We start from the raw sequence: 12,983 nt of genomic DNA, 5'->3' as shown, positions 1-12,983 counted from the left end.
GAGCCAGCTTTAGGCTGAGAATGCTAAAAGTTCTCAATATGGTTGGCCTGATAGATTGATGATATCTTTCTGAAAATAAAAGGAAACAAATCGACAGATTCTCCCCCTATCCCTTGCATTCCTACTACAACCTCAGTCTCTTTCCACCTTTTCCATTCCTCTTTCATCATCATGTTAATTTTGTTTGATCTGCAATCTTACCCTCCAAGACCAAGCCTTCATCCAGGGATACTTGTCCTTCAGCCTCGACCTAAGCAGCCCCTTCTACAAGCCCCCTCAGCCCAATTTGTCCTCAAGGTAACTATTTTTTAAGTGCGAAAGAATCTACAACCATTCCTCCAAAGCAAAGACATGAATACTGCTTCTCCAGCCACCATGAACAAAAAGTTCTTCGCAAATCCTTGACCGTGATGGTCTTCATGTTCCTCCCTTAAATTCACCTAGAATAAACGAAGAACAAGGCAAGCGCATGTCCACATAACAAGAAATTAGTAAACAAAAAGGGAATTCACCTGTTTTTGTTTTTTAAAAAAATGTGTAGCTTAAAGGCCCTCTATATAAAGCCTGCTTGGATGACCATTTTGGGGGGACAAAAATCCAGTCACTTTACACAGACGACAGGAAAATCACCAAATCTCACCTCCTTTTAGACATTTACAGCGTACTGGGTTCTACAGTTATTAGTTGCCAATGGGTTTATGGATTGGCTACTCAACAGGTTATCTGGTTGGCACAGTAATTGTAACAAGACATGTACACACGCCCAAAAAAAAAAAAAGGGAAAAAATCATTATTTCTAGTATATACCACAAGCTTGCAGCTTATTGTCTTGCTCATAACGTTTACATTACAATAATGGCTTTCAACAGACCCTGATAGACTGGGACAACCACAAAAGCTTTTCAATCATCACCAGGCAAATGATGTAGAGTGATTCAATCTTTGCCCAAGAGACCAGCATCTCGATAACATTCAACACTGTCCTTAAGGCTCTCCTCAAGCCTCCTGCATTCCCATCCCAACATCTTTAATTTCTCTGAACTCAGCAGGCTGCCTTCATCTACCTCAACAAAACTGCCATCAACATATTCAAGATCAGAGAACTTACTACAGACAACTAGTTGGTAATTCCTAAATGCATTTTGCACTGGGCTTTGCCAACTCCTTTTCCCCCAAAAAAAGGTAATTAGTTGGTAATGAAGGCTTACGTTTTAGGGTAATTATAGTTGGGATACATGCTCTTAAGCATGTCCACCAGGTCACGAATTTTCACCCTGTGAGATGCACAAATGTAGCGTCCGGATGCTTCTGGCTTCTCATATGCCAGAAGCAGTGCATCAACTACATCTCTGACATCCACAAAGCTCCAGCGTTTGTTCTCCACAGACTCATGAACTCCTGCAAAAAATTATTAAAAAAAAAGTGAAAAGCAAAACCCAGTATCTAGTAAACGGCATGCTTAAGCATTCTGTCAGTCATTCCTGGTGTAGATAAATGTATCTAGCCGGAAACTGGATGTCGAAGTCATGGAAGCTAAAAGATTGATGCAGGTGGCAAGATCACAGAGGACCAGCAGAAACAGAGGAGACCAATGTTCCTAGTTCTTTTTCTTTTCTTTTTTTTTTTTCAAAATACGTAGTTTTTTACACTTGGCTTACTAAGGCTAGTCATAGTAATAAATGGAGACTGGCAAGTGCTAACTGAACCTCTCTCTCCTCTCTCTCTCTCTCTCTCGTTTTTGGATGTGTTTCCTCCATTCTATTAGAACATGCCCAGAAAGATAGCATGCAAAGAGAAAGAGATCCATTGAACAGGGGAGATTATCTATGAATAACCCATAATAATTGAAATTAGTTCTTTTCTGACCCATGTCAATCGATAAACCAAAATGAGATTTTTGGTGATAACAGACGAGATAATGGTATAGCAATCTGAGACTGAACAACCATAAAGGCATGTAGGCAAAAGTAGAGATGGGCAAGAAGAACTAATTATGTCAAGCATCATTATAGTTTTATCGATGTAATTGAAAAGAAAATGGCTCTTGGTCCATGTTTTGAACTCATCAGAGAACACATTGAATGAAAAAATTGACTACAAGGTTAAGGGAATGAAAATTAGTTTCCGGTTGTACAAAAGATGAGAGTCCAGTAAGCATCAAACTTTTTGGATTGCCATGCACCCAATGGAATCAAAACAAAGTGATATTTTGACCAACAGTAGAATGGTAAGAGAACATGTTTGATGAAAGGTATAAGAAATGGTGGGTGTTGAAGATTTGTTCTTTGACAAGGTCTAAAAAAACAAACGAAAGATGTTAATGTCAGTAGATGACATAAGCCTCACTACCACTGTATGGTATGAACATCATAGGGTGCATAAGGCTTGCTTGTTCTTGGTTTATCATGGCATCAATATATGACATTCTTTCAGATATAGGCAACCAAATGAGATTGTAGTGAAATGGAAAAACAGACCTTTCAAAAGATTGATGAGAAACAAGCTGCTAGAATTCACAGTGGGTTGCAGCAATGGTCCAAGAACATAACATGGGCAGACAGTTACAACATCAAGTCCATGTTTCTCCGCATATTCCAGTGCCTCACTCTCTGCTAGCGTTTTTGAAAGGCAATACCAGTTCTGGCAACATTATGGAATGGAGACTAAGTTCTAGGGAGCCAACAGACAAAATACTTTGAAATACCTTGTAAGACAACTAAAGTATTTACATCAAATAGTTAAACAATTCAAAGGAAATTAAGTTATATTATATAAAGTGAATGAAACTCGATATATAAGCACAATATGTGGTCAGCTTTACTTCATACCTCTCATGTGTGATGCAGACCTGCCATCCAGCAGGCATGTTGAGTATACAACATATAAATCTTGCAATTCATTTACCCAGAAGATTAGATGGATCAAACTTAAATATATAGGCAAACTTTTAAAATCATTGTAGAGAGCTAATGTGCAAGAAAGTTGCCTTACAGCTACGTGTGTGAGAACATCCTCAGTCAAAGCATGATAAAAAGGTAAAATGGTGATATACCCCGCTAACGCTGCATCAAGTACAAAATAACAAATAACCATCACATGCCACACTTGTTTCTAAAAAACTACTTGTCTGCTTTATTGAGCCATAAGTACTTCCACAACAATGAACAGGCTTCTACTCCAAAAGCTCAACATGGTAGCGCATGACACGCTGTTAACATATTCCATTGCAGTCAAAACTGCCCAGAGTTCCTTTGCTGCTTTTCCTGAGCCATATCACGTCAAGACTTAAGCTTTGGAGCTATGTAGGGGTTAAAAGTTAGAAACTTTGGAGAAATCTAAAGTTTAACCCAAAATAAATTAGCTAAGTTTAAATGAAGGAAACCTTTAAAGCATTTGTTAATAACCATTTGTTGAATTGGCCCATATGAAGAGATTTTCAAGGTTCACTCGTAGCATCTTAGGGATGAAGCTTATGAACTATTAAAATGCTCCATACTATGTACCAGTCTAGGACTTTGAGGTGAGAGAGAATTTCATGGAAGTTTTAAGGTTCTAAAGTTTTTCTATACTCTCAAACCATGAGTTCTTCAAAAGTTAATTACAAATTTAATTGCTTAAAGACAAGCATCCTTAGTCCACCTTTCACTGCAAAGGCAGGGGGGGGCGGGTGTGGGAGTCCTTAACTGACTCTATTTCTTTCTTAAATCTAGTGATATATGAGTCAACTGCTGTCTTTCATGTTCATAACATAACATGTAGCATGCTTCATATTTCTGCAGCACCCACTTTTCTGCCGTAATAACAAACATGCTCTGATACTCGCTAATGCATATGTCATCCTTGGTAAGAATAGTTATTATGCTATTGTGTAATACATAAAAGAAAGCCATCCTCCACCTTCTCATGATGGAAAACTTATATTTCATATATCAAACCATGCATATGGCCTCGGTGTACTACGTATTTTACTAAGACTAGCTCCCTCTTGCAATAAAAACAAAGTAGGCCGGATAAGAAAATAAACATAAGAAACTTCCTGCTAAAATCATTCCAAACCAAGAATCAAATCAACTTCCTCCAGAGATTCTAGCCATGTCAGATTATAACCAGAAATATAGGAATTTTCAAGGAATATTGCCATTTAACGTTGATCTCCTCATTGAGGTCCATACTCGCACATAATAAACAGAAAGGGATCAGGAGTCTTGCAGCAGACTTAGATGGACACTTGCATTGTGTGTGGTCTTTTCCCTTCCTTTATTCCTCATTAAAAAAAGGAGCCACTTCGAGCCTCTTATTGCAACTCAATATAGTCTTTTGCACCTAGAAGGGTAGCTAGCTATTACATCTTATGTGTTAGCAGGAATCTATATCATCTTACATGACAACAGAATTTAAATGGACTTCAAAATCAAAAACAAAACAAAGAAAATTCACAATAACTGGAAAGCCAACACACTGACCAAAAATGAAGAGATCTGTTCATGATAACCAATGTGATTCAAGCATACAACAGTAAGTTACTGATATCTCTAAATGGTCTGGCAAAAAAGTGTGTTTTATGCGACTTCAAGATCCTGATGATATAGCATTATACATATGTTTTATGTGATCACCTCTGTTGTCCTGCAGTACTCCTTGTCTGACCAGCAACTCTCATCCTTGACTTTGTCCTTAGGCCAATTTGGAATCATCGCGACAGCAGCAACCGATGACACCACAACCACTCGTTTAACTTTTGCCTCACAGCATGCCTTGAGCACATTTAGAGTGCCTGTTACAGCTGGAGCAATTACTTCTACCTGCAAAGTAGTAACATTTGCATTAGATGGAGGAAAAAAAAAAAATGCATACTTCATGCCCAGTTCTTTCCTGATTGATGGCACAGGAAAGCCAAACATATGAAAAGGTCTAAATATAAACATCACTGCCTTCCACTTACAGGTGCATCTATATACCATGGAAGACAGCCGATTAGAAGAGATCACAATCTACAGAAAACATAATCCTATTCATTTAACATTTCTATACCCTTAAACCTTTTCCATTTAGTCGTAAGCCTTGATGAGTAAGCAAGTCATAGAAGTGCACCAACATTGTCTTATTGTCACATGAAGAAAAAACAGGTACATGATATCCAATACTTATACAACATTGGCCATGATCATGATAAATATAAGATTACTCACAATATGCTCACAAGCATTTCGTATCTAATTATGTCAAAGCATCCTGAAAGATACAGAGCTGCTTGGGAATCTTGCCTCTGGGTTGGGCACTTTGATTGGAGGAACAGGACTAGCAACATGGAATACTCCTTCACATCCAGCAATAGCTGATGCTACAGCATTGTAGTCAAGCAAATCTGCCTTAAAGAGTTGCAAGTTTTCAGAGGCGTTCTCCAACTTCTTCAAATGAGCATTCTTTTCATCACCTGATGCCAAATTTAGCAGGTTTCAGAATATGTTATGAATGAGATTAAACAAGATAAGATGCAAATATTGGTTCATGCATTCAAATCTATAGAGCCACCAATAAAGATTCAATCTTCCAGCCACTGAAAAAACACGAACCAAAGATAAGTTTCTACGTGCAGTACGATCCCTAAGACCCGAAAGCCACGGGTTTATAGAGGACCTTTCTAAGGTTAAGTTCTAATACACGAAAACAACAAAATGGTCAAGAAACAGATAAATTAAACAAATAATCATCAATAAACTCACATGCAGGCATTAACATAATCGCATCCAAGACCTTAACTTTAACCTTTAGCATCCAAATAGATGTAGCAAATGATATGGCTAATTCAGAAATTTCGCATGTTCGTTAACCATTGGTCTCAAATCCTTGTATACTAGCGTGAATATACCAATAAAAGCCTAAATAACTAGGACTGAAAGATTACCCAAAGTTCCGATAAGGTTGAAAAGGTTTGATTTTGAAAAAAAAAAAAATCCAGCACATAAAAGAATTTTGTGCAAAACACGCCAAAGTTCGATCTTTGTACGGGATAATACCGAAAAAAGGCATAGATCTGTGGTACAGGAGTACCAACAGCAGTCCAATTAGGGAAGAAGAAAGAACCCACCAAAAATTCCCTTTAGCTCTACGTTTCAATGGATTCCAAAAACAACAAAACAAAATCCGACAAAACCACCGAAAAGAATGAGAAAAGCAGCACCAAAGGCCGCAAAGATGGAAGAAAGCGGGGAAAGCAGTACAAAGAAGGGGAAAGCGAGTAGTACTTGGATCTCTAACGGTTCCGTGGACCATGAAGCCCTTGTTGAGAAGTGCCTTCACGAGCCATGAGGCTATGAACCCTCCCGCTCCGGTCACGCATACCCTCCTCTTCTCTCCAAGCTTCTCCATTCCTCTCTCCCGCTCTCTCTCTCTCCCACAAGAAAAGAATTAATTATTAGTGTAGTGACGCCGCGGTCTCCTCCGGTTCTCTCGAAGCTGTTACACAGCCTCTCGTCTACTTACCCAAAAAAAAAATTTGGGGTTCTACAATCTATGTATGGGCACTGGCGTGCCTGGCACGGCCCGGTCCAGGTACTGTTGCATAGCGGTGATTGAAAGCGCCAAGTGGAGAAAGAAAGAACCACGAGGGTGACTTCAAATATCTCCATACTATCTGACGCAACGGCTTGTGTCATCGCGTCATGCCACTAAAATCCTCTCGTCTACTTACCCAAAAAAAAATTTGGGGTTCTACAATCTATGCCTGGGCACTGGCGTGCCTGGCACGGCCCGGTCCAGGTACTGTTGCATAGCGGTGTTTGAAAGCGCCAAGTGGAGAAATGGAGAACCAAGACGGGGACTTCGAATATTTGTCATTTTGGGGTTCTATAACGTACTTGAGTCATGCCTGGCAGAGTCTCGATGGATAATTTATTTTTATTTTTTAAAAATAATTCAAACAAATTATATTTAAATTTAAAAATAATTTAAAAAAATAAAAATATTAAGAACTCATAATTTTATATTATTTATTTTTTTTGATCCAAAAATTTTTAATTTCTTTTTTTTCTTTATATATATATATATATATATATATATATATATATATATATATATATATATATATATATATATATATATATATATAGTAAGGTATAATTGGTAAATGAGCTGTATGAATTTAAAGCAAGTATTATTTTTATATTAAAAAAATAAAAAATCTCTTCAAACTGACATCGGCCTCTACTTTTAGGTGCACCAGCACGTGTATATAAATCATTGTGCGGACTCCGTATTAGCTGTTATGCCCTAACTAGCCGTTAGACATTCTTAAAATGTTTGGCAGTGACTCCAACAGCTAATAACGAGCAGGTCTGCCCATGTGTCATTTATAAACTTTTCTATGAGTTTGCTGAATTCTTTCATTACTTAAATTATATATTAAGAAAAAAAAAATATATATTATTAGATTTGCCTAACATTTTGAAAGAAGTCGAGTATAGTTATAGATGAATTGAGTTGAGTTCAATGTGTAATTAACTTATCGTGGCTAATTCTCTCGAGACCATCAAAATTTTCTATAACTAAACAGATGAATTTAAAAGGTTTGTGGGTTGGCGAGAAATCATCGGGATTAGTACTAACAAAAGTTGTTAAAATCTCAAGATTGTGCATAGCTATTGGTTAATTCTGGCTCAATAAACCATGCAAACAAATCTCTTATAAGGGTAGGTAAAGAGGAACATCCTCGTAATTGGATTTATCTTTGTAACTTTTTAGATTTACCTTTTAATTATTGAGGTGAGTTACTTTAATTTTTTCTCTCTTCCTTATTGTATTCGGAGGTCAGACCTAGTCTCTCCCCCTTCTTTGTAGATTGTTATTAACATACCGATAGGAGTCCATGCCAAATCTCCCATCATTACAAGATGATTTTTTATTTTTACAAAAAAATTTTCACATCTATTTTTAATTTTACTTCTTAACTCTTTTATAATTTATAAAAAATATATTTTTTAAATTTAAAAAAAGATCGAGCTAGCATGTAGGCCATGTGGGTCTGGACCATGCTGGGTCGTGCCGGGCATGGGCGGTGTCATGCCTGACTCGTGAGCTGTACCGTGCCTAGCCTGCGGACCATGCTAACCAGATCCTTATGAGCCATGCCAGGCCGGGGCCGTGGGCCGCAAACCCTCAACCCAGCCTGACCCCTTCTAATGGATCGTGTTGGCACAGTCTATTGCTGTAGCTAAGGGGCCGTGCCAGGAGTCGAATCGTGTAATGGGCAACTCCGTTTGTTGCCCATGTCTACTATAATCTCCCATTATACCAAAAAATAATAATAATAAGAAATAGAGAACTGCGATAAATTTTTAGCTCTACTTTCAACTTAAAAGCAGCTCCCCAGATGAGTTTTATATAAAAATAGCTATCCATTCTAAATATAAATTAAAAGTAATTATCTATTTTTTATTTAAATTATTCTTATACCTTTATACTCTTTAAAATACTAAGTATTACATTATCATAGTGCAGTATTCTTTTATAATAAAGTAGTATTACATTATATTAGTATAGTATTTCTTTATAATAATGCAGTGTTGCTTTATTGTATTATATTAGTATAGTATTCCTCTATAATAAGACAGTATTATATTATATTAGTATAGTATTTCTTTATAATAATTTAGTATTACTTTATTATATTAGTATAGTATTCCTTTACAATAAGGTAGTATTACATTACTATAGTGTAGTATTACTTTACAATAATACAGTATTGCTTTATAATAGTGTAGTATAACTTTATAATAGTGTAGTATTACTTTATAATAGTACAGTTCTATTTTATAATAGTGCAGTACTGTTTTATAATAGCATAGTATTATTTTATAATAATATAATATTATTTTATAATAGTGTAGTGTTGCTTTATAATTTCAAGGATAATTGGATCATTTTATCCCATTTGGATAGCTGCTTTTAAGTTATATTTTAAATGAGAATGATTTTTACTTGAAACTTAAATGGATAGCTATTTTTAAGTTTAAATTCAATTGGATATTTCTCGTTAGCTTACCCATAAAAAAACTTCTCATCTATTTTATTTTAAATTATATTCATGATGTCATTAATATAATAGTTTATTTTAAACAATAATTAAGATTCTTATTTAATATAATTTTTTATTTTGAATAATGTGTTATGCATGTCTAAAATGACTAAATCATCGAAAAAAGCTTTTACTTTACATAAGCTTAGAAAATTTTAAAACCTTTCATCTTGATAAATAAATTTATTTATTAAAAAATAAATAAATATCCAGCAAAATATTATTTAGTGTTAATAGTTGGCTTTGATGTCAATAGTAATTAGTATTTTCACTTGCATCATTTTTCTTACTAAATATATTTTAAAATTCATCAACTTTTCTTTAAAAAATTATATTATTTTAGAAATAATATTTTCATCAAAGAAAAATTTTTCACGACATTTATGTAGCTACTTTTAAATTTAAATTCAATTGGGTATTTCTCATTAGCTTACCCATAAAAAAAACTTCTCATCTATTTCATTTTAAATTATATTCATGACGCCATTAATATAATAGTTTATTTTAAATAATAATTAAGATTCTTATTTAATATAATTTTTTATTTTGAATAATGTGTTATGCATGTCTAAAATGACTAAATCATCAAAAAAAGCTTTTACTTTACATAAGCTTAGGAAATTTTAAAACCTTTCATCTTGATAAATAAATTTATTTATTAAAAAATAAATAAATATCCAGCAAAATATTATTTAGTGTTAATAGTTGGCTTTGATGTCGATAGTAATTAGTATTTTCACTTGCATCATTTTTTTTACTAAATATCTTTTAAAATTCATCAATTTTTTTTAAAAATTATATTATTTTAGAAATAATATTTTCATCAAAGAAAGATGATTTGAAAAGTACTATCACAATTTTTTATTTTTAGTTATCAAATTAATAATATATTTTGTATCAAATAATGATTGTTATTTGCTCTTATATATGGTATAAGAGGAAGATAGACTACAACGATTACTTATCCAAAATAGACATTTATTATAAGTAAATATTATATTATCCAACCCCTTAATAACAATTTGGTATAAGTAAGATGAACACTGACATAATTTCAACAGTTCTCATGGCAGTGCCATGAAATATGCTCTTGATAACATCTAAAAATTCAAAAAAAAAAAACAAAATTGCCTAACACAAAGTTGACTAATGGTCGTTGTTTAGAAGACTGCTATCTATACGATACTCGAAACTATTCGCGAGACTCTCCTTAGGCGTCCTGCACTTCCATCATCGTAGCATTCCTAAGAGCTGTTGCTTCTGCTATTAAAGTCAATGCTGCATGTACTCGAGCAAAATGTGGGTGTCCATCAGGATCACAAGTAACAATTCTAGTACCCTGTCATCCTATCAACGGAGGATAAATTTGGTTGGAGGGGATTAGGCTCTATAATAAAAATAAAAATAAATAATTTTTATTTCGATCATTTGATGAGTCTTATTTTTATTTTAATTTAAAAAAAAGAGTAGGAATTTATTAATTCTCAAAAATTTAATTCGGACTCTTTCAAAAAAATTCAAATCCTATTTCAATTTCAATTTTAATCACAAACCAAATATATTTGAGAATATGGTTACTCAGATTCTCATTTCAATTCATTTCGATTTTGTTTCTGATTGTGAACCAAACACATCTTCAAAAAAAAGATATATCAAAATTAAATTTAACCATCTTATGGAGAAGTGTCTGCGAGATCTCCATCGGCCACTGGCTTGGAAGGCTAAGGATGATAATAAACATTTGCCATGGCCAAAGCCCACCAAAAATTGCCTTGAGAAGAAGTTATAGGACCATTAAGGGTCCATTCTTTTGAAGATAAAAAATTTATCCAGAAATATATATTTTTATGGATAAATATTTTTTAGATAATATTTAGACAGAAAAATAACTTATCCATATTCCTTTATGCATTGAAAACTTACTAGAAAATTTATAATCCATATTCTTTTACATTAATAGTTTCCTAGATAAGTTGCTAAGATCTATTCATATTTTTCATATTATCTTTATTATATAAATATTATATTAAATTATATTTTATATATTATGATATATAATATTATATAATATATATTCATAAATATAGATAATATACGTTATACATATAATATAATATAATAAATTATATTATTATAATAAAATATGATATATATTATAATATAGTATATAATATATATTAAAATAATATTTTATTCCATTATATTATATTTTATTATAATAATATAAGATATTAATATTATATTATAATAATAAAATATTATTATCTAATAATTATATTGTATTATATTATATTATACATAAGATAGTATTATATTATTATTATGGAGTTAGGAGTATATTAGGAATAAAATAAAAATATTATTTTTTTGATTAATGAGAAAATGTCCTTTAGATTTTTTGATTTTTTTTCCATTTCATAAGTAAATGCTATCTACAGGAAAGTGATTTATCCATCTAAAAAAGTGTAAAAATATAGACAAGTTGATCGATAGAAAAGTTGATTAATTTTTTTATGATATTTATCCATAAAAGAACGAGCTTTAAATGCCAACCTATTCAATGCTTCCCTAAAGCATTGCCCATAATAGCCATGCCCTAATTAGGATCTAGACAAGCTGTCCAAAGGAAGTCAACCACTTTGAAAAGGCATCCTTTCTATTGATAGGCATCCGCCCAAGAGATTCCTTAAATGTGAGTTATATGTGAATCATTGCTGCCTTACTATGTTGAAAATCAAATGCTCATTAGAACAAAAATCATATGGGATAGGCACTATAAAAGATCATATGGGACGGGCTTCATAATATGCCACGTGTCCCTTAATACTAATTTTAAAGTATGAGTCTAAAAGTCAAAAAAATTTTTTACTAACGGAGTTATTAGTCCCATTATTAAAGCATTCTTTCTTTTTCATTTTCAGCACATAGCGATACATACTATATGACCATATGATACACACTAAATATATAATTAGATGATACATTATATAAATTTTTTTGATACATACTTAGCAACGATCTAAAATATATCAATTACTAAATTGATATATAGTTTATCGAATTTAGTTTCACCAGTACAGAGTATACAACTAATTGATATATATTTAACAAAATATTTATCCAACATCCCAATACACACCTCTAAATAATGCAATACACAGTTTTTTAAATATAGCATTGATTAATACACAGCATATCAGTAAATGATACACACTAGATAGTTTATTGATACATACTAAAAATTTTTTTGATACACATCTAGTAACGATCTAATAATACACAACTACAGATAAATTGATACATAGTTTACCGAACTTAATATTCACTAGTACATAGTATATGGTCAGTTGATACACATCTAGTAAAATATTTATCCGACGTCCCAATATACACCTCTAAATGAAATGATACACAGATTCCATAAACTTTTAGATGTAAAGATCTTAGAAAAAAAGAGGAATTTGAAAGAGAAAAAAAGAATCTTGAGATGTATATTGGATCATTGCCGGGTGTGTATCAAAAAAGCTTACAATATGTATCAACAAACTATTTAGTGTGTATCATTTGCTCATATATTGTATAGTGATAAATATTATATTTTGAAAACTATGTATCTCTTTTATCTGGAGATGTGTATTGAGATATTGGATGAATATTTTGTTAGATATGTATCAACTAGTCATATACTGTGTACTGATTAATACTAAGTTCGGTAAACCACATATCAATTTAACTGTAGGTGTGTATTAGATTGTTATTGGATGTGTATCAAAAAAACTTATAGTATGTATTATCTGATTATATATTTAATGTGTATCATATGGTCATATAGTATGTATCGCTATGTATTGAAAATGAGGAAGAAAGAGAATGCTTTAATCATGGAACTAATAACTTCGTTAGTAAAAAA

The 12,983-nt window shown here is 32.7% G+C and overlaps 1 protein-coding gene across 1 annotated transcript; it reads right to left on the bottom strand.

Moving 5' to 3' along the window:
- Positions 1 to 626: 626 nt before the first annotated feature.
- LOC105039526 (cinnamoyl-CoA reductase 1-like) lies at positions 627 to 6,504 on the bottom strand. Its single transcript, XM_073246167.1, has 6 exons — positions 6,246 to 6,504; positions 5,265 to 5,434; positions 4,617 to 4,802; positions 2,478 to 2,640; positions 1,209 to 1,398; positions 627 to 1,074 (listed from the first exon to the last, which is right to left on the bottom strand). The coding sequence occupies exons 1-6, from the start codon at positions 6,367 to 6,369 to the stop codon at positions 936 to 938; spliced, it is 972 nt and encodes a 323-aa protein (XP_073102268.1). The 5' UTR covers positions 6,370 to 6,504; the 3' UTR covers positions 627 to 935.
- Between the last annotated feature and the right edge of the window lie 6,479 nt (positions 6,505 to 12,983).

The sequence above is a fragment of the Elaeis guineensis genome, chromosome 1, assembly GCF_000442705.2.
Source record: "Elaeis guineensis isolate ETL-2024a chromosome 1, EG11, whole genome shotgun sequence".
NCBI lineage: Eukaryota > Viridiplantae > Streptophyta > Magnoliopsida > Arecales > Arecaceae > Elaeis > Elaeis guineensis.
This window is presented reverse-complemented; position numbering and strand designations above follow the sequence as displayed.

Coding starts and splice junctions, on each gene's coding strand:
- LOC105039526 (XM_073246167.1), bottom strand. CDS start 6,369: ATGGAGAAGCTTGGAGAGAAGAGGAGGGTATGCGTGACCGGAGCGGGA. Junction 4,803..5,264: donor TCAAAGTGCCCAACCCAGAG/GCAAGATTCCCA, acceptor ACTACTTTGCAG/GTAGAAGTAATTGCTCCAGC. Junction 1,075..1,208: donor AACTATAATTACCCTAAAAC/GTAAGCCTTCAT, acceptor TGTTGATGGCAG/TTTTGTTGAGGTAGATGAAG.